This window comes from Taurulus bubalis, assembly GCF_910589615.1.
Source record: "Taurulus bubalis genome assembly, chromosome: 7".
Taxonomy (NCBI): domain Eukaryota; kingdom Metazoa; phylum Chordata; class Actinopteri; order Perciformes; family Cottidae; genus Taurulus; species Taurulus bubalis.
The window spans coordinates 5,885,916-5,908,760 of NC_136595.1; the positions used below are offsets into that span (position 1 = coordinate 5,885,916).

A 22,845-nucleotide genomic window follows, 5' to 3' on the forward strand; every position below is an offset into this window, starting at 1 on the left:
TGTGGAAAACGTCACGGGGTTAAGGAAAGATGGGAAGAAGAATTCATGAGGAGTTAGGAAAAGACAACCGCAGTGTTTAGTAAATCCGACTCCACTTTCACTAAGTGACGTAGTTATGACGCGACGGCAGGCGAATGTTAGTGACGTCAGTCCGCTGCGGTGAAACTACAACGTTGTAGTCCATCTCGGACCACAATAAAGATAATTTTAAATACTTCGTCCGTGTGTATTTTTCAGACAGTACAAAGCTACTAAACTGTTCAGTTTCAAACATGCTGAATTAAATACGTTATCCCACCAATAATGTATCATATCCCTTTATGTTGTTATGGTATATATGAAGATTATAATCTGATCATTAGAATATGCAGACAATAGTTTATGAAACACACAACTCAGTTTAACCTAGACGTGTTGACTTGATATTGTTTTATTGTAATGTGACAAAATGGTTGATTCAAAAGATGATAATCAGAAACATGACTCAAACTCAAGAGCTCGTCCAGTTTAACTCTTTTATCAAATCTTCTGTAGCTGAAGTTAAATAAAAGAATGAGGGCCGAGGCTGAAGTACTATTTTGTCACATTACATTAACAACAAAAAGAAAGAAAAGCCCCCAGTAATTACTCCATGGTAGCGTGATTAAGCACTCATGTATTTAAAAAAGTGTAGGTGAAAAGATAGATGAACTTCATGCACTCTGGTTAGACATGTTGGGAGAGCGAGTGTGACGCAGTGCGCATGAGTGTGAAAACAAGAAGCCACACTATCATCTAAGTGGTTGATGTATTTAAGTAAATTCTAGATGTTTTCACGTGTTTGTCATTCAGCCCTGTGTTTGATGATGCTGGAGAAGATAGGCTAAACAAGAGAAGAAGAAAAAGCACAAAGAAAGAAAGGGTGCAGAAAGAAGAAATAAATGAAGAAAGGTAGGTGTGATCTTTGTAATGTGTCTTCATGCGTCTGTATTTTTCTTCATAGGAGCCTTGGGATTTTAAAAGACAAGGTTGATGTAGATTGTTGTTTGTTTGTTTGTTGTTATGAACGTTGACATGAATTCTACAATTACGTTTCCTTTTTAATTTCTTGTACTATGCAGAAGATGCCCAATATCCGGCAGACTAGACTGAGACGAATAAATGGAGCAAAGAAGACGAATCAATGGAGCAAAGACGCCATGGAGCAGGCCATGCAGGAGGTGCAGGCAGGCAGGCTGAAGGTAAGGCAGGCGTCCAAGCAATTTGGAGTCCCAAAGTCGAGCCTGTCCGACCGACTCACCGGACGTGTAGCCGCTGACTGCGTCCAAGGCACACCCCCGCTTCTCACTCCTGAAGATGAGAGGTCCCTGGTGGAGTATTGCCTGTACTCTGCCAGTCACGGGTGTCCTCAAAGAAAGTATCAGGTGGTGGCCAAAGCTCTGGCCATTTTTAATTATCGTAATCCGCACAAACCCCGGACTGTTCTCGGCCAAACCTGGTGGATTAATTTCAGGGAGCGGAACCAATGTCGCCTTACCTCCCACATCCCAGACATTGCTGACCACGGTAAGACACCATGCACACGGAGCGGTGCACTCAAAGACATCCCCTTTTCCCGGTTACCCCCACCGGATTATCCGCCTTCATCTCCATCTTCCGATCCCTGCCTCACCCATCCACTGGTCGCATCAGGTCGCGTAACGGTGGAACTGGCCCGTGTCTTGTCCAAAACCAACCAGACCTGTGAGGTCCGAGACCTCAGGAGTGCCTGCGTGCTGACGGCTAAGCAGATGTCTGATGTCATCAAGAAGGTGGGGGACAGCGGAGCACGAACGGAGGCCAGGAGCGTGAAGCGACAGGGGCCACAAGAGGCCGACCTGGTGGTCTCTTCCTCGACCTCTCGCCTCAGGGCCCGGCCAGCCACCAGTTCTGGTGCTGCTGGACCCTCGGCCGCCTTTGTTCCCACTTGTGCCTCATTCACCTCCAGCAGCCTGCCAACCAGCCTGAGCTTGTCGTCCAATGACCAGCATCATAACATTGGAGACGGTAACGTTTCCTTAATTGTTTTGATTGAGAAAAGCATTTCTATGTTTACATATGAATAGATGCACAAACATTATTCATTATTGATATAATCTGAAAAGACGATGTAAAACACATTCAACATCATTTTAACACGTGGGTAACATTATAATAAAAACAGTAACCATCTCCAGACCACTAAAGCATGTATTTTTATATACACAGCGTTCAACCTTTGGCAGACCTCCTCTATGCCTCCCCCTTCTTCTCCTGGCTCCTCCTCCTCCTTAACTGCTGAACCCACAACATCCACTAGTACGTATGCCGGACAGTCTTAACTTGTAAACCCATACAAATTCTGCAATTTCCTCACACGTGTCCTGTATTTTGTTTTTCTTCTTCCTCTGACTAGGTCACATAGCTAGAAAGAAGAGAACATTGGAAAAGAAGATGTTGCGATGTGGACGGTGCAGACAGCCGTATCCTCCAAAGGACCCGGAAGGATTGGTTCTGTGGGTTCAATGTGACAACTGCCACAAAATGTTTCACACCATTTGTGTGAGCTCGGAGATGGACCTGGATGACGATGAATTTTGGTGTTTTTGGTGCCTTGATCTTTGATTTTATTGTAATTTCTCATGGCTCATGATGAATTCAATTTTAGTTTGACTTAATTTTCAAGTCACAATTGTTCCACATTGACATTAAAAAAATGTAATTGTTAGAAACTTTTAAGACTGATGCTGCAAAATACATGTTCTTTATCTGACACAAATTGTGGTCACATTTATAAACTGTGTTTCGTGTACAAATGCATGTTTTGCAGAATAGACCGTTTGTAATGAGGAGAGCTTTTACAGGCGCCAGCAGGTGTTGTATGCACTGAAATATTGAAAAGATTAGACCCTTTACATAATCTCTGATGTGTTTCTTAACAGCAGAAAGACATAATTTGACATCCAATTGACTGAGTTTCTGAAAGACACCACATGGGGGCAGTAGTTTACCAACAAGGGAGTCGGTCATGGATAAGAGACCAAATGTATTTGCACATGCAGATGTTGTGTTGTTTGTGTGGCTTTCTACAAAAACTGTTTGTGACTCCAAAATATATTTTTAAGCTCTTGGAGGAACATAAATGTTGATGTTTTTTGTAGTTTAATGTATTAAAATTTCTGCTTGACTCGATTTTCTATATACTTGAATTTGTACAACACTGACATTACAAACAGTAAAGTTTACAGACTCCAAAGTGTCTTTTGTCTGAGCCACATTAAAGTAAAATGTGATCGTGTGCATCACTTTGAGTTGGATGAGTAATTCAACCCCACTTGGATTATAGAATGCATTATATGCATGGTGCATCAGTTAAACACAGTTTTACAAGTTAACATTTGTTTTGCTGATCATAGTTTAAAACAAGGGCATTTTGTTCAGGACCTTGTTTTGTATGAAATACACATTTAATAATTAGAGCCTTTACACAATCTGCAATGTATGTTTTGACAGCAGACGGGCACCATTTTACTTACAATTAGATCATTTATTATTAAAAACACCACCAAAACGATGTATTGTTATTTTTAGTATGTTAGCTAACCAGTAAAGTGACATATGCTAAAGTAGCATCACTGGTAACTTGTGCTGTTCGCTACGTTATTTATGTGAATGACTGTCTACAGTTACAACTGGCTTTTACTTGTTTTATGAATAAATATATCATAAACATAATTAGACCTTACCTGCAAAGATAAATACCAATCAGGATTACCAGAGCACCACCTTTTTTACATGACACTTTAATATCACGGAGGTCTCTCTCTTCTCTCTCTCCCCTCTCTCTCTCGCTCTCTCTTTCTCTCTCTCTCTCCCTCTCTCTTTCTCCCTCTCCCTCTCTCTCTCGCTCCCTCTCTATCTCTCTCTTTCTCCCTCTCTATCTCTCTCTCGCTCCCTCTCTATCTCTCTCTTTCTCCCTCTCTATCTCTCTCTTTCTCCCTCTCTATCTCCCTCTCTCTTTCTCCCCCTCTCTCCCTCTCCCCCACCCCCTCTCTATCTCCCTCTCTTCTCTCTCTTTCTCCCCCCCCCCCCCCCCCCCTCCCTGCTGACAGGTACTTGAAGGTTGAGTCTCATTACAGACATCAGCTGAGGTGCAGACGGCAGCTGGAGTCGCTGTCATCCCTGGACTGTAAACTTTGCCGTAGCGGTGCATCGTGCCTGGAGGACGCTTCAGCCCGCGCAGTGACAGCGGGCTCCCGGCTCAGCAAGCGGTGTCCGCTGCACCGCCTCTGTGTCTCTGTCGCTCTGCAACTCCCGCAAGGTGAGACACATCTTTTAACTTCAATGAGCGGCATCGCTTTGATTCATGAACATTTGCTGGTGAAAGACGTGCAGTCAGTGTTTTACGCCTTGAAGATGCATCCCGCCTCTCTCCACCTGCAGGACGCTCGTCTGTACGGTGCACTTGACTTGCAACTTCAACATCATTTGGTGCAGTTCAAATGATGTAGTTGGGTAAACTAAATAAAAGCAATGTTGCAAGTATTCCCATTTGAGGTGCGGGACCCCTGATACCATGTTAGACCTTCTGCATAAACAGATGCGGAGCTGTTTGAAGGTAGTTGGTGCAGAAGCCAGGCATTTCCCCGAAGGAATGCCCTCACCTCAGAGCTGAGTCATGCAAATTATACCTCCCTTCTCCCATCTCCCATCTTTCTGCTGTTATCACCAGGCCACCGTCATTTAATCTATAACACAAGTTACATCTCATTCAAATTAAGATTCTTGAAATCTTTTTTTTCTTCAATACATCTGATGTCTGTCTGGAGTGACATTTTCAAAATTGTTGCAAACTCACTTAAACATTTCATTAAAGTGGAAAAGCAAGATTGATTTTCCTCCCACTGTGTAAGGTTTCACGTAAACTAAAAGAGATTCCATACGAGTGATGACTAGTTGTGATGAAGCGTTCCTCTGCATATCCAGCGCGTTGGGTTTTATAGGCCAACAAACAGTGATGTGGAAACATGTTGGCTCACAGCCCCAATAATATTTTGGAGATCCAAGCAGCGTTGAAGATTTAATACACTCAGCCAGTTTTTAGGATTAAATAAATCTTTACTATATTGATTCAGACTGAATTATATAATTAGTGGCTGACTAGTGACTTGAGTAATATGAGGGTTTTATTCCCTCAAGGACAAAGTACAGGAGATGAATGTTGACTAAAGAAAATTAATTTTATGGGGTTAAATTACACTGCCAAAGTAGTTCCCTGTTACCCTCGGGGCTTGTAAAAGAAATACAGAGACACTTGTATTTAAATACCCAATAAAGCAGAGAAAAGTATCCCCTGGGAGAACACTGGAATCAGTGATCAGAGAAGGACTTTAAATGAAACGCAAACCTCCTGGAGGCACAAACCCAGACCAAGTGCAAACCGCCGGTATCGCGGTGCGGTGGGATAATAGCTGCTCTGCTCGAAGCGCATGCACAGTGAAAGTCATCTTGCCTTTCACACAAATAAGATATGGAAACCATAAAAGAAAAAAAGATAAGAAAAGAAGAGAACATGCGAGGAAACAAAGAACACGAGTTTGGAGTATTAGATGAAAGGAAAGCGAAGGCGAGATGTTTTTTTTATCAGCCCTCAGATTACTGCCTCCTAGTTATTCAACCTGATCCTCACTGACATGTGATCCTCTGTCATATTCCAGCTGCTTATTGCTACTGGAACCTACAGGTAAACACTTCCATGCAGCTTCAGACACGTTCTCAAGGCAAGCACACAAATAAAATGATACTCCACCTCTGTCGAATGTTTACGTTCACACTTTGGACGAAGTTCAGGGGAGGTCATGGGCTTCTCATAACCAGAACACAGAAAGATGCTGAACAGCAATAGTTCAATAGATTTTACACGTCAGGTTGGTGTGATGATATATTTAGTTTTTTATGAGTTTTGCCAGGTTAAGCTGTGTGCCGAGTATTATTTTTCTTCTCCTGAATTAAGAGTCAGTGATGGTTGACGATAAGACTTGAGATCTTACTTTAATACTCACTGACTGTACGGCTCGGCGACGTTTCAATATTCTGAAGTCATTTATCAACTTGCGGTCTGGTCTTGGTGATATTCTAATTTATTTTTCCAATACAAAAGTTTTAATGAATTCAAGCAAATTGTGATTCAAAGATAAGGAATTCCCCCCCTTTTTTTTTTACATCTCTTAAAGGCGCAGTGCATACCCTCTGAAGTAGTTCATGTCATGAAATTCTAGTTTGATTGTTTTATGTGAATATAATGATGAGCTCAAAATGGTCCGGCCCTAATAGCTCATCATGCTATTTGTGGTGGAATCATTTACATGTTGCCAGCTAGTAACAGTTTGTGCTTTGCTTCTATAATTGTGTACGTATGGCAGGTATTGAAATATGAACTGAACTTTGTTTGTTGCACTGGTGTCGGTTGTATTCCAGCTGGGGTGAGTTTGTTTATCGTCATGTGGCCTTTTTAGTCATAGGACACATGGGAAGCTAACCTACTGTATACCTGCAACCTAGAGTATTAGCACAGTGGCCAGAAACAAAAGTCTCATCTTCTCTGCGTGGCGTCCTTCATTTGAAATAAGCAAACATTGTGCTCCCCGGCTCAATAACAGGAGCTGGAATTGCCTTGGTGGTGATGCTGATGTTATTTTTGCAGCTTAATTCAATTGGTTGGATTGTGTCAGTCTAATGTGATTGGCAAAACGGATGCCCTTGGACTACAGAAGGCAGCCAATACAGACGTTCGAGAGTGACTGGCAAAATGGAAAATTGTCCTCTAATGCTGTCATGGCTGCTCCGGACCTTGAGTTTGATATTTGTCGTAGTTGCTTTGGTATTTGTTGAGTGTTTGTCGAATAGCCAGGCCTGTTTGGATCATTCGGTGAGTGGGATGCTGGGATAGGTCAATTTATTTAAGTGTTATAGTACAATGGGCACTGTGACCGTGCTCCAGTGAAATGTGGTCATGGGAAAAAGATGAGGTCAAACTAACAGGCAGAGGAAGTTGGATTGGACCGGACAGGAAGAAGAACCCCCGAGGGACGGGTCCAGTTTTCTGTATGGGGATCTTGTTCTCTGGAGCAACTGGGAATGCTTTTCTACTCATGAATGCGAACCTCTTCTCGTCTCCCTTGTCCTGTCAGCACTGCTGGTAATGTGTACGAGCATGTCCAACCCATTGTACACTAAACGGACGTGAGTTACACATGATGAAGCCTTTTGCTTTGGCCAGTCGGTGGCATCCCTACTGAGTTGCCTCTAATGACGACAACCAGTGTTTGTTTTTAGTCCAGAAAAAGGAACCCTGATCTCCCCAGAGGACATGCAAGAAATGTAAAGTTTTCCTTCCCCCCCAAGCAAGTCATGTCTAACTCCTTTAAACATGCTTTCCCTCTTCTTCCCTCAAGTCGTCAAATGTATTTGTTTGTCTGGAAAAGGTTCTGTGATCTTTCAACAGTTTTCAACTATCGCCATGTGGAGCTTTTTTTTGTGAATGTTTTACGAGATAAACCGCTCACACTATCAGGAGAAAGCCTCAACACTTCAAAATGACATCCAGCTGTTCAATAGGCTGTAATAGCCTTCTGAGCAGCGACGTGGATCATCTGGCTGAAAGATGCCGTGAAAGGCCCCCGCTATCTGTGTGCAGTAGACTGGGCCGCAGGCGTAGACAGACTGGGCGTGGCCAGCGCAGGTTTCATTGGCATCTCCTGCTCGACGAACCCAGTGGTTCAGACTGTAAAACTGGAGGCACTTTTTTACGGTAATCATATGGAGGGCACCGTTTTTAGACCCTTTTCCCTCTGTGATAGTCCTTTAAAAAATAAAATAAAAAGGGAAACGAGCCAATTTGGCAGCAGTTAGAGATGACTGAATGTACTTTCTTTTAAACTTCACATTTACTGGTTTGTGGGGTTTCATACTGAGGGGGTAAAAGAGGCAGAAAGGGCAGATGTCGATGTTTTCGTGGTTTCCCTGAATGAAGCTCAGAAGCTGCTATCTGTATCATAAAAATGTCATTACAGATATTCACAATAGGCTTTATGACTATTTTTTATTAGAATTGTGAAAAGAAATAACGCAGTTGCAGAGATATCCAAAAATATAAAGGTCTTGACTAATTTGACTATCTATCATTGTAAGTATGGTGCAACAGTAGTTTATTACATGGCATGTTACGTTACAATAGTCATCCATCAAAAGGACCTCCAGTATCTTTTTGGAAGAATAATTAAGATAATGAACTGGGCATTAAGAGATGAAGAGGAGGTATGTCAGTGTGCATATTTGCAACATCAGCATAATGTGTATCTGCCATAGAATAATGAAAGAGCCGATAATGCCGATGACTCTTCATGCATGCATTTGCAGGCATGTGTGTCTGACCTATAGTGTTCTTGACACACTACCCAGGAGTATCACTGCTTTTACTATGAAGTGACACAAAAACAAACAACCAGGACATAGTGCGTCTCCATGAGGTATTTCAAACATTTAAGGCAGAAGTCATAGAGCTTAGAGAGCCTTTCATTACCCATAGCAGAGTAATGTAGAAGTATAGTCTCACAGAAAGTGCTTAATTCAGCTTAATTTGATATTTCTGTCTGATTATTAGTTAAGATAAAATGATGAACATTGTAATAGAAAATTACACCACAACACAGGCTGTTCCCATTATCCATATCGGCCACTTCTAGTCATTGAACACTGGGTTGTGCCCAAAAATCTATTTCAAGCAGTTAATGTGATGATGATAAATTGACAGTTAATGAAAGAGAGCTCTAAAAAACTAAAGTAGATCTGTCATTGACTTCTAATGCTGTTTATTGTTCAGCTCTACTGTAGATTATCACCTTTTTAAAGACTCCTTGTGTAAATGTCAGTAAATTCTCAGTTTTATCATCTACTGTCCAGCTTCCAGAAAAGGGAATTCTGCTGGAAATCATCGTGAATAATTAGTTTACCGTGCTGACATTGACATCACGTCAGAGTGCAGACGTGAGTGATGAAGCATGCTCTTTCTGATGCCTGGTATACAGTATGTTACTGTGAATAAGATCATTGCTGTTGGGACAAAGAGGTCATTCATTCATCCTCCTGAACGACCTCCATTTCTCCATTAGGTTCAACTGGAAAATGTGCTTGACACTGACAGGAGACCATATACTGTCTGAACGACTCCTCTTCTCTATGTGTGTGTGTGTATGTGTGTGTGTGTGTGTGTGTGTGTGTGTGTGTGTGTGTGTGTGTGTGTGTGTGTATGTGTGTGTGTGTGTGTGTGGCTGGAGATAGATCCTAGGGTCTAACAACATTTGGTGGCAGTCTGTGACATCACTTAATCTGATTGGGTATGGTGGGGGTACTGCACGTGCTTAGTGAACGCCTCTTTGCCTGACAAGGTTTTTAGGTCTTTACAAAGGCGTGTTCCGACACACACGGATACAAACACACACACACACACACACACACACACACACACACACACACACACACACACACACACACACACACACACACACACACAGACATGCATAAAACGTAATGACAGCACAACCCCCAACATGCATGTGTGCTCAGCCACTCACTTAACACATGACACAAAGGACACAATGACAACACACAAGCAATGATGCTAACACACAGGTACTCAGTATGTGCAGCAGAGAATACAATTAATTTATTATTTTCTATTGATCCGGAACAATATTATACATCTTTAACATTCTGGAGGATGAAACTATCTAAAATGCAAACTTTCTAAATTTGTTAATTAGCTGCTTCTTTGTGTTGTTGTGACTTTTCTTCTGTCTTTCAAAAAGAATTGAGAGGTTTTGTTGTACCACATTGTTAATGCATGCAAACGGCTTGTGACAGTTGGGAGTGTGGTGTGTATGAATGAATATTAATATGAATGCACCTTCAGATAATGTGTGTACTGTCCTCCCTTTAATGTCTCCAGTTGTATTAGTTCATTGTGGGCAATGTTTAAAAGCAATGAGAAGAAGTGATTTATGGCAATATTGCATTTTATACGATGTTTGCTTCGATGTGATGAAGAACCTTAGTTTATCAGGTATTTCATTTGCCGAATTAGCAACAGTAAAGTACACACGTTTAAAAAAAAAAAAAAACATTGACAGTTACTGAATTGATTTATTCGAAAATAGATTATCTGCCAATCTACGGACCGATGTTTTGATAAAAAATTACACATGCACTTAGTTACTAACCAATACTATCGTCAGATTCCCAATAATGAAGGATTCGGCTTGGGAACCGGGCAAAAACACTTGATCAGCACATTTTTCTCTCTGTTTGTTTATGTCATCTGCAAACACATTGTAGATGGGTTTCCTGCCAACTTAAGACACTAACAGGATCTTTCTAAATGGAGCCAGTTTAAAGTCAGCAGATTTTGTTCTGTATATATATTCACCAAGATTGATCTTGAAATAAAGCTTCAACATTAATATTTCAACACTTTGTCATTACATATGTTGCTATGTAGTTACAGTGCTTCTTAAACATGATTTGTGGTCGTAATTAGCAGAGGTGTTAGGCTGAGAGCAGCTCTTGTTACCGGCATCCAACTCCTGTGTTGTTGCTGTACATTCTGTTTTTTTGTTTCATGGCTGTATCTTGATTGGCAGCAGAGTTTGATTCTCAGTCTCAGTATCAGCCTTCAGTTGAGACTGAGACATCATCACCCTTGGGTGTTGTCTGCAGTGTTTCTGCTAATCGCCCATTAGACTGATAAAGAACAAGACTTGGCTACAGAGCTGCATTGCAGTGAAAAATAAAGGCACACATCGTGAGGCGTACATGTACTCACACACAGAAAACTATGGGTAGACGTGGGACATAACAAATACACTTTTTCACAGAAATGTGAAAAAAGCAGAACCCCTAACTCACATTTTAGAGTTGAATCAACAAATACATCATCTTTTAAAGATATGTGTGCAGTCTACAGTACCATGGGAGGAGCGCAGTTTGTGAACATCCTCGAAAAGTATCAGCTAATGTTCTTTAACTGGCTGTAATGGCTTGGATGTTTTCAGTGAAACCTCCCACATCTTGTCTGTGCTTACAGTTCCAGACCCCCTAAGAGGTTGTGAGCATGCATCATTCACGTCTTGTTGTACTTTCCAAACGCCAACTAGAAGTAAACTGGCAAATTCCAGAGCCATTACAAGTGAAAGAACACTTAGCACAGAGAAGATGAGTAATTGTATTTTATTTGGCTTCATTTTTCGAATTAGATTCCATGCATCAATTGCACAAACCATTGAATCTATCACTGTGTGAGATTAAATAATGAAGGTTTCACAATTCGTAGCTTTGGCATCAATTTCTAATTGTGTTTTTTTTGTATGACAATCAGTCACCTAAATTAAATCGATCTTCACTTCCTCCTTTGTGTTTCAGGTTGCATCCGACTGTGTGTGAGTGTGCAGATCGTATGTGCGTCTCTGTGCGTGCCAGCTGCGCGTCCACGTGTCACAATGAAGCACCAGTCCATCTCTCGATGGCTGAGCCAGCTGGGGCTGCCACAATACTGCCCGGCGCTGGAGCTGGAATATGACGGCGTAGAGGTAATGCATGAATACACACCAACAAGCCTGTGACATCTAAAGAGATATTTACAGAAGTAGTTATTCATTTAAACTATTTAGTAATTGATGGCTGCAAGCAGGCTTGCCTCTTGAGGCAGCAGTAGACCAAACATACCGACAAGGTTAAAAAAAACGTATTTAAACCGTTCCAAACTGTTTGCAGATGTTGTTAAAAATATGAATAATTTCCACAATAGTTTTGAGACACTATAAAAGACTGGCATCCTTTCAAACTGAGTGCCTCGGTCAGCTTTGGTGGGGAATTCTCTGGTTTTGAATTCAGTAAATTTGCATTACTCTAAATGTACTTGTGCACAAAAATAGACATCACAGCTGGACAACTAGAGGTAAGGAATGCACAAGCGTTGTAGTACACTTCAATGCAGTCCACCACCAGCCCAGACCTCATCTCTAATAGTGCACTTCTATCTTTGTGTCGTGTTTGCTTCTAAGGAAAATGCCAATATTGGTTGTTTAAGTTTTGTTTTACTGTAAATGAAAACAGGTCCGTCCTTTTTCTGTCTTGAACTTTTTGTCATTCAACTACAGAATAACCATTATCTATCCTCACAAATAACTACTGTAGCAACTCATTCTAGGTCTAAAATTAAGCACAATTCAGAATATGCATGAACCATGTTTCATTATCTTTATTTGTAAACTAATTTGCTGGGTGAAATTTGAAGTTTCCAGAAGAGCTGCCATGTTTTCCTATACGGGAAACATGGGGGCAAAACCCAAACTCATCCCAATGATTGTTCACGGTGCACTCATATTGATTCAAAGGGGCACCAGTAGAAACATACTTTTTGCGAGTAGGTAATTATGCAATCGTACGCACTACCAACAGGGTAAAGAGCAGAACTACGTTTTTATAAGCGGCCGAAACCCAGAAAATGAAGATACAGGCAATAAGACTTGAGGCATAGCAGGAAGAATGTCAAACAAATGGCTGTTTTTTGAGCGTCAGCACATAAAGCTGTCACTATCTGAATGGCCAGACGGTAAACATGTCTGTTTAAAGGGGGGTTTCAGTAAATGTTGTATTGGAATGCCAACTGTTGTCGTTGAGAGTGTTTCCCACAGCAGCTTAATGCAGCAGCCCAATAAAACTTCATCACAGGCCTAATAGACTAGATGCACAGTGATGGGGGTTTTAGCATCCAACCATTAGCTAACTTCAATATTAACATTGCACAGCCATTGGCTAGGAGATGAGATTGATTATTCCGTTACCTCCTGCTAATGTATACCCAGAATGCATTGGTGTAATTAGTGAGGGCATAACGGGGAAAAAGCGTAAGAAAAATGAGGTGAAAGGAGCAAAAACAAGGTGAGACAAAGTGTTGTTTTAGTCTGGTTTAACCATCACGGAGTTTGGATTGAAGTTTCTGTGCGAGATATTCTCTCAAAGTTAGATTCTCTGAGACTAAATCTACAAGTTAAATCAGTAAATGTCACTTTTCACTGAGAGAAATGACTTTGGTTGAAAGGATAACTTGTCCAGGGGTGTAAGTTTGCATATGAGCAGTAGGGACACGTCCCGACAAATACTTTTGGGAGGACAGAATTTCCCTGACCAATATTTGGAGCAAACTTCTCAAATAACGTTTCGCATTATCTTCTGTCGCACAGAGAGAAATAGAGAAGAGCAGACTGAGGAGCAGAAATGCGCTTCTGGTGTGATCATCATGGCCGCAGGCAGCTATGAGGTCATCAAGGTCCCGACCTCGGGATGTATTTCTTAAACTGCCAGCCATCAGCTGTCTGTCGTGGCGAGGTGACTGGAAAGGGCAGAGAGTGGCGTCTCCACAAAACATATTCATGTACTTGGTGATTTATGCACAGTATTAGAAGGTTTTATCTCAAACAATTGGCGCTCTGTTGTGCCATTCTCTAAGTTAATGCTATTTGATGTTATATTTCTACAACTGATGATGATGATGATTTCATCAGCTGCTCCACATAATCCACGTAGCAGACATGCTGGTGTTGTGCACTCGGACAACCCTAAACTGTTATTTTAAATGTAGGGTTTTAAATGCAGACAAATGTCACTTTCACTCTGTCTCAGTAGATTGTGCTGAGATCACCATCTGATTGTTTCACAGTTTGATTTAAAGTGTTTCTACTGAAAAGGTAAAGGGTAAATAATTCAGCTGCAGAGTAATGGCTTCCCTTTTATTTCAGTTTAGGCTATAAGTTGCTATTAAATGTATACAATAACCTAATTTCATCTTTATAAATATAGTTCAAAAGTGGACCCATTATTTACCTGCATAGAATTACAAGCTCCTCAGACCAGGTGAGTGTTAAATGTATGAAATTAAAACAGCAACAATTATGAAAACAGCCAGAAATATCAGCTGGAAACATTGTTTGAATGTTACGTTCATGGAATGTCAACTCGAGACAGCCCAAAATATCTGATGCAAACGTTGTTTGATCCTAAAGTGTATGAAAAGGAACTTCATAGGTGGATGCATTATGTGGCAATATTGATATTTTATCCGCCAGGATTTTCTCCTCTCTGTTATTTCAGCCAAGATGAATGTGACATGTTTGCGAACATTTCTCAAAATGTTACAACAACAACATCCAGCTCGGTGGCTCCGAGGCATCCGGGCCGATAACTTATTAAAACAAACCGGTCCAACCAAACTCAGCCAACGTCCTCCACACTGGTGTCAGCTTCATGAACGTAAAGTTTCCAAAGGGCAAATTTTCTTTCTAGGTCTAATGCAAAGTATTTGTGTTCATGCCTGTGAGCTACGACACGTCCAGGTGCACCTCTGACGAGCCAAGAAAACTGTGAGCCAACTTTACATGTTTCAATATGTACCTTTATGGAATGATGAATGGTTCGCGCTCATCTCCAACACGGGAACATGGTTTGCATACCTGCAGTGGATGTGACTTTCCATTAACGACACACTGTTTGGTCAACGGCAGTGTGAACAAAGACAGTGTTCACGCTCTGTAGAGCTGCAGAACCACATGCTCATTTGATTCATTTTAACATCAGACATTTTGATTTATGGCGCAGCGCTGTCTGTACCACACTGCTCTGCCGTTTCATCGCTGCAACAACATTCACGAGGGGCAAAACCAACATTCACAACTGCTCCATCAACTCTCTATGAGGACCGCTATGAGAAACCGTACTGTTGTTCTGGAGAAGAAAGACAAAAAAAGAAAACATGTCAAGTTGCTGCTGCACACGGAGGGAGACGAGAACGACGAGGGAGGGGAGATAGATTCTGAGATAGATTAGGCTTGTGATATGCTCACCGTGTCTCACACACACACGCACACACGGTCAGCATCAAGGGGTGTGTTTGTGTGTGTGTGTGTGTGTGTGTGTTACTCGTGTTAAAATCAGCAGAACTAATGACGGGTCTTCTTCTTTTAAGCTACTAACATGTAATTCCCGAGCTCTCAGTCTCTGCACGTTGACTGCATTGACCGTGTGTGTGTGTGTGTGTGTGTGTGTGAGAGCATGTGCATGTGTGCTACTGGCTACTTTGGTATGCATGTATGTGGTCACGGTCATGAATGCGTGTGTAACTTCTAACTTGCCGTTTGTGACTAAGAGTGAGTGTAATTTGATTGTGCACTGTGTGTGTGTGTGTGTGTGTGTGTATATGTGTGTGTGTGTGTGTGTGTGTGTGTGTGTGTGTGTTTATATTCATGGGTTTGCCCTGTGTAGTCTAAATAGAGCTTGTGTTTGTGATGAACTCAGAGAATGGTCGTATTGTTGAGAAACCAAAACAACAAGGGTTTGAGCTGGGAGAGTCACAGTGGGTGTCATTTGCGTGTGTGTGTGTGTGTGGGTGGGTGGGTGTGTGAGTGTGTGCATGCGTGCGTGTGTGTGTGTGTGTGTGTGTGTGTGTGTGTGCGTGTAGTTCCATTACTGTACAAGGTTGTTCTGCTTCAAAGACTTGTGGCTATTCGAGGGGTCGCTCACGTTAATACCATAGTGAGGGTTGAGGTGTGTGTGTGTGTGTGTGTGTTTTGGAGTGTGTGTGTGTTTAAGACAATGCTCTAATGACAGGAGCAGGATGAGGAGGGGAGGAGATGCCACACTTGTGGAAGACAGGAGGTCACCAGTGGTCTCAACCATTTTCCTTTTGCTCTTCTGGAGCCACCAACCTGTCTAGAGTCACTGTGCGTTACTTCTCCTCTACTAAGCTGAATGAAGTGTGAAAATTGCAGAGAAGTGATTAATTAAAATGTTTCAATGCAATGCACTGCTATTCCTACTTGTCCACTGGGGGTTGTGCTGTCCTTATAAGAGCAGCATGTCCAATGCTGGTACGCTATTATAAAACATACGTGCTCACATACAGGCTGTGTGACTCAACAGTCAAGCACACGCTTGTTCTCATGCAGAAGCTGCCGCTAGAAAACATCTTTGTCAAAAAGGGGAGAAGCGTTGAGTTTTCCCAAATCAAATTTCATAGAGGCAAATGGGAAGCCAGTTCTCTTGTTGTGTTCACTCATCTTTCAGTGAGTATAATAGTATAATATTCAACGCCACAATCAGACGAGAACAGACATGAATGACAGTCTCATGCTGGTTATCATCGGTTCTGCAAATCAATTGTGAACGTTTTCAGAATATACTTGTCATTCTTCACACAAAAGAAATGGAACCATTTAGAGGTGCTGTTGTTCATAGATTATGATGCCATGTATTTACTCAAATGATTGCATTTTCTGTCAAAAATGAAACCCCTTCTTGTCAATCGGCTCATCCTACTCTTGTTAATGTGTGTTGAGAATGCAATGTAGATGAAGGAGAGAGTATAAACTATGGTTTAATCTGTGTCTAAACTAGTGCACACGGTGTATTCTATGACATCTGCTGCGTCCCATACGTCTTTCAGATGGAAAGAGTGACCCTGGAAATGTTGTTGTTGTCGATCAGTGCACAGGTCATATGATATCTTACGATATGGTATCTTACGAAAAGTTATTATTCATTTTTCGCGCGTTTTCCAACGAATGTTCAGCAGTCTTTTCAAAATAAAAGAAAACAAAAACAGCTGAGTCAGGCTTAGGCAAGAAAACTACTTCATCATCAGTAAAACATTCATTAGATTAAATGTTATAAATACGCTGCAATTATCCGAACAAAACACACATTAAGGCTCCCTCATGTGGCTCGATGGCGTACTGCACATTAACAGGTGTTAAATAAAATAAACGATGGAAGAAATGTATGCGGTGACCCAAATAAAACCTCCTGTGACCTTTCAGTGGCTTTGAGAATGAAAGCACCATCACTTTACATTAACTTCTGTGTTTGTGTTTTCCAGGACCTGCTCCACCTCTCAGAGTATGACCTGCTGGAGCTCGGAGTCCACAATCACCTCCACCGCCTTCACCTCCTCACTTCTCTACGCCTCCTCCAGGAGCGAGACAGGAGGAGAGGTAGCCACACACACACACACACACGAGACATTACGAGTCAATTACTGCTGAGCCTAATGCAATGATATACTGACTATTGTGAGCGGTTGTTTGAGGAGCCACACCATGATTTAGGACAGCAGTCAGAGTAGTAAACATTTCCAGTAATTGCAACCACTGCTTTTAGCTTTTAACGGATGTTAGAATGCAGTGTGACGAGCTACGGAGAAGGAATGCAGCGGGTCACAGCGTTCCCAGGCTCGTCCAGGCTGCCCAAATACCGGGAAGGGAAACGTTCGGGGATCGACATGCGACTCAAGTGGTTCACCTTTGGGAGGTGTCAGGGAGGTCCGCAGCATTCCGTGTCAGTGAACCAGCTCATGAAATATTCTATTTATAAATATACATAATCTGAGCTGATGACATCATGATGTCACAGAAAAGACTGATCACAAAACGGTGGCATCGCAGAACACAAGGTGAGGGGAGGAGCTTAATATAACATCTGAGCTGTGATGTCATAAGAGAGCAAAAAGGACTTTGGTGCTTTTACTTGAGCTCAGCAGAGGGGTCTGTCTCCTGTCTCCTGTCTCCTGTCTCCTGTCTTCTGTCTCCTGTCTCCTGTCTTCTGTCTCCTGTCTCCTGTCTCCTGTCTCCTGTACACAGAGACAGAGACAGATAGCATCAGTGTCATGTAAAGACATGCTTGTGCCTGGGGGGTCGGGTGGTGGAGGGGGGATTGTCTGGTGGACACGCACACACATAGGACAACAAACACACACACTACAGACAGACACAGACACACACACACGCACACAGACACACACACACAGACACACAGGGACAGACAGAAAGACAGACAGACAGACACACACACAGGACAACACACACAGACACACACACACAGACGCACACACATAAACACACACAGGACGACACACACACACACACATGACAACACAGACACAGACACACACACACACACACACACAGATAGACACACACAGACACACACACAAACACATACAGACAGACACACAGGACAACACACACACAGAGACACACACGCACGCACGCACACACACACACACACACATACACACACACACACACACACACACACACACAGGACAACACACACACACACACACAAATGTGAACACTTCCAAAGCTGTCGGTAAATAAGGAGAAGAGTGCTGAGGCCTGCAGTCCCGCTGGGTTTAATCACTTCTAGGAGTGTGTGTGTGGACGCATGGAGATGTGTGTGTCGCTCTGTGCGGGACCGCCGGCTTTGTTTGCCCAGTTTCCCATGCATTATACTGGGAAATGTAGCTGTTGTCTTGGTGACTGTCTGAGCCCTGCAGAAGTCCAGTTAATGCCAAGTGGAGAAATCATTTTAGCGAATCTTCTAAAGTTAAATAGGGAGCATTCGCCTTGTTGACCCCTGCAGCTGTTCTCGCATCATATTACAGACATAAATATACCAGGAACAAACTTTTTTGTTTGCACGGGCAAAATATGCAGTTTGCGACCTAAACACTGCGCCTCCATCTGCCGTGTGGACAAGTAGTCTTGTCTAACCAGACTGTTTAGAGTTTAGAGAGCCATCTGGAATGGAGTGTCTTCTATAAAATAAATACAGACCTCAACACGTGGTGAGCATGAGACCGTTTCACTTACTGCGTTTAAAAGAAGTTACGCTTTGTGCAAATGAAATTGTGTTGCTTGTCATTTCCTTCGTAGGACTATAACAGTGTTAAGAGGCAATAAAAGTGCCGGAAGAATCTGAAATTAGAATTGACGAAATGAAAACGGTAAAAGAAACAGTTTGAAGAATGGCTTCTATAAACATGCACGTTGTGAGAGATGAAAAGCCTGTAGCACGATGGCATGTTTTACTGGAGCGGTTGATTTACTAAAGAAATGGATCATGGTCACCTAAACCTAAACCTAAACCTAAACCTAAACCCATCTGAAATATAAACCAGTTCCAGCACACTGCCAGGCTCCAGAAGGAGCCAAAAGGGTGTATATATTTTCAAACAAGCCATAACTGTATAATTGAATGCATAAATAGAATGGGCTTGAACATAAAGTGTCATGGTGTACTTTATACAAACATTGGCAACTCATCTAACAACATGTTCTATTCCTATAGATTTTTTTCATTTTTAATTGTGAGTTTCAGTTCGTGACCTTAGAGTCGAAGTTTAGCTTGTGTGTGTACTGATGACTCACTTTCCTTGTGTGGTGTCTAGATGTCTGTGGACTTTACACGTACAAAAAGACATAATAATAATAATATGACTTGCATACTGGTGGTGGCGCTCGATGAGTCAAGGGATCACAAGCTATTTGGATTCATGCTCTGACAACCATGAATGTGTGAATGTCCAGACAGCCCATCTGCTATTGTAGTATTTAACAAAACTACCTTGCAATGGATTGACATTCAAAGAGTCACATATGTGTGTAGCAAAGACATTAAGATGTAAAGAGAAGCAGTGATAAACTACCTTGAGCATTGAAAATAGAAAAACTCAACAGAAGAAGAAAAAGAGGAATCCCATTGATCTGTGAGTGACAAGTACAGTCAGTGATGTCCGCCAAAGGCACATACGACACAGGAGATGAGCTTCCCAGAAAAGCGTGCACGGCCACATTCCTGAGATCTGTGTGGCCGCTGGTGTCGCCCCAACCTGCAGGTCGAGCTCCGCTGAGGTGAAACAGCCTCTAGTTGACATCACTCAGTCACCAGCTACTGTGGTATTATCTGTCTGCCTGGCAGCCTGCCACCCCTATCATTACCACAAAGGCCAGATTTGTTCAGCTAATGGTATCCTTCACACACACATACACACACACATGCAGCATCCTCCAAAAAATGCTAACTCAACACTTGTCCCAGATAAGAGCATTCCAGTGAGAGCACCTCCAGGATAAAACGCATGCAGACTCACACACAGCGTCCAGGCAGCACATATTAGTGTCATCATATTTATGTTCGTTGGCTGCAGTATGGGATTACGCGGCTAGAATGTGAATCTGTGTGTGTGTCTGTGTGTGCGTGCCAGGTACTTTCCTCGTTGGCAGGACTTAAAATGCAGCAGAGAAGTAGAGATGCTCCAATTAGAACAATTAGTCGGTAAAATGGGAGGCTTCAGTAAAACACACGCTCACATTTCACATATTTGAGGCCTTTTAGTTTCAGCTCGCAGTGTGTTGAGTTACAGTTGTGCTGTTGTGCTGAGGCTGTTCTGTGGACACTCATTAACTCCATAGCTGTGTTCTTGTTTGTAATTCTACGTTGAAAATAGGGCACGCATTTCTGGTTATTGCTACTTTTAGCAGCATGGATGCTAAGCTGCAGTTTGCTGCTTGATTCAAATGAAAAAATGTAATTCTGTAATCTCACCAGAGGCAAAGGTAGGTAGATGAAACCAATATTGCTCAATATCACCTGAGTATATTAATGGGTGATTCTTACCAGCTCTGTCATGTGAAACTGCTCGGTTTATTAGATTGCTGGTCATCTGAAAGCAGCAGTGATTTTTAACAGCCATGCACAATAACACACACACATCTAGGACGGAGGGTTTTATCTAATCAGGCACCTGGCTCTGGAACAAATTAGTTTATCTTTTCCTGCACACCAAAGACAATACATGGATTTCACACGTCAGATTGTGGTGACAAGAAGCGTACTGTTTGTTCAGACTCCTCCATCATAATATTCCCTTTTATAATATGTCCTAAAGAGAGGTTATTAGTCTCTTATTAGTATGCAATGAACATATTAACCGTAAAGGCATTACCACATGTACAAACAGCGTGGCGGAGATGCTTTTAAAGGGACCGGCAATAGAACCAGTATCTGTTTAGCTGTTTAGCATGTGCTAATGTTTTTGGTTATTGTACTATTATTTACTAAAATAGTGGTTGCAGTTTAACAATGTATGAAAGAAATTGTTATTTAGTCCTAGATTTATTTGTTTAAGTTATTTTTCCGACTGACTGTCAAAGTAGATAATAAAATAAAGTTATATGGCATTAATTCACTGGGTTTAACCCTGAGCCAGACACATCCAAACATATCATATCCACACAATATTATTGAGCTGTTTTTAAATATATATTTTTTTATTTGAATTTGATTTCATTTAAACATCATTAAAAATCATATTTTTGAGGGAGACCTGGCCAATTGGCAGCAGCATAAGAAACACATAGTTACAGACAGAAAACACAGAACAAGACAAGTTAAAAGAAACTAAAAGCTAAGAGACACTGACGCAACAGAGTCAATTTAAGAAACATTGACATTTTTGGGAACCTGTCTCTATTTCTTTCATTCTAGATTTAAAAGCAGTCAGTGGTATCATTTCTGCTTTAAAACATTCTGCAATGTATTCCAAGATATATATCATTTTTAAATCAGAATCGGTATAGGGAGGGAAATACATCCATATCAGAGCATCTCTACTGATAAATACTGCCATGTTTGCACTTTTTCCTATCGGTGCACTCTCTGAGCTCCAGTATAGCAGCTGTTTAGTCCGAGGGTCAGATCTGTTGTGTCCCTTCCTGAACTGTATGAGCGGAGGAAGTGAGTCAGACAGACAACCCTCTGCTGCGCTACGCCATGCTAAACACGACAAGTTTTACATTGTACGTATGTGTCTGAGAGAGAGAGAGAGAGAGACAGAGAGAGAGAGAGAGAGAGAGAGAGAGAGAGAGCAGGTGTTCATGCAGACAGTTTGTTTGTTTGCTTGTTTGTTTGTTTCCCTGCTGGACCGTGGAGTTGCCATGGGGACAAAATACTTAACAGCGTTCAGTTGGGAGTGGCATGTGACACTTCACACATGCAAAGCTGTCATCTTACTAAAACTGCTCCTGAGCTGTTTTCTCACATCTCAAGTTGACCAAGTAAAGCAGAGATTCACTTTGACATCAGATCCCAGATGTGAACCTGTTCTGTCCTTTTCTTCACTATGATCAGGTGGATCACTATTCACATCACACTGGCAATATCCAAAACAACTGAATTCACCTTAATTGACAATGCAGAGGTTTTTAAATCCACAACCTTTGCATATGAGATCATTTATGTTGCATCAGGCTGCGACAGGATAATCTCTTTTAAGGTTATAGAGACATCACCGTGACCTCGAGGTAAGACTAAGTGTACTATAAACATGTTCCTCTGTCTGTCTGCGTGTGTCAGAAACACCATCGCTTATCTCTCCCATGTCAAAACATGGACGATCCAGTTCCCAGAATTAGGCTGATCCAAGATAGGAACGTCCAAAAAACAGAAATACTTCAAGGAAAATAAAGCTGAAACATTGGTTGCTAGACTTTATATGTTTGGCTAGAATGTGATTGAATAGCAACTGACTGTAATCACTGACTGTGCATTGTACTGTATTTCTGCTCCGTATCTGTGCCTGCTGTTTCATGTTTTTGCAAAAATAAACAATTAAATTAAATTAAATTTATTTACTATAGCCCAAAACCCACAACTACACTCAATTGCCAGTGTATTAGGTTCACCTAGCTGAAAAGTAATGCAGTGTAATACAACAGTCCTGCTATGAATCTTAACTTTGTGATGGTTGTAATGTTCAGTTGTTGAGAGGTGTGGGTTCGACCGTGTGATCATTTTAGAGGAGCGTCATGTGGTTTAAGTGTATCGAGTTGTATAATGAGGTGTTTCTGTTATTCAGCCCACCTTTGTTAAAGAAATGGGATTAGGCTGCATTGGGTTTCG

At 41.8% G+C, this 22,845-nt stretch overlaps 1 protein-coding gene across 1 annotated transcript in view; it reads left to right on the forward strand.

Annotated features, from left to right (window-relative positions):
• Positions 1 to 11,549: 11,549 nt before the first annotated feature.
• The window catches only part of bcar3 (BCAR3 adaptor protein, NSP family member), a gene marked incomplete at its 5' end in the record, with an annotated part of 60,111 nt that continues 48,815 nt past the window's right edge, over positions 11,550 to 22,845 (forward strand). Inside the window, 2 exons of the mRNA XM_079221390.1 lie at positions 11,550 to 11,639; positions 16,982 to 17,096. Coding sequence (XP_079077516.1) covers positions 11,550 to 11,639; positions 16,982 to 17,096 — 205 coding nt within the window. The remainder of the gene's footprint in view (positions 11,640 to 16,981; positions 17,097 to 22,845) is intronic.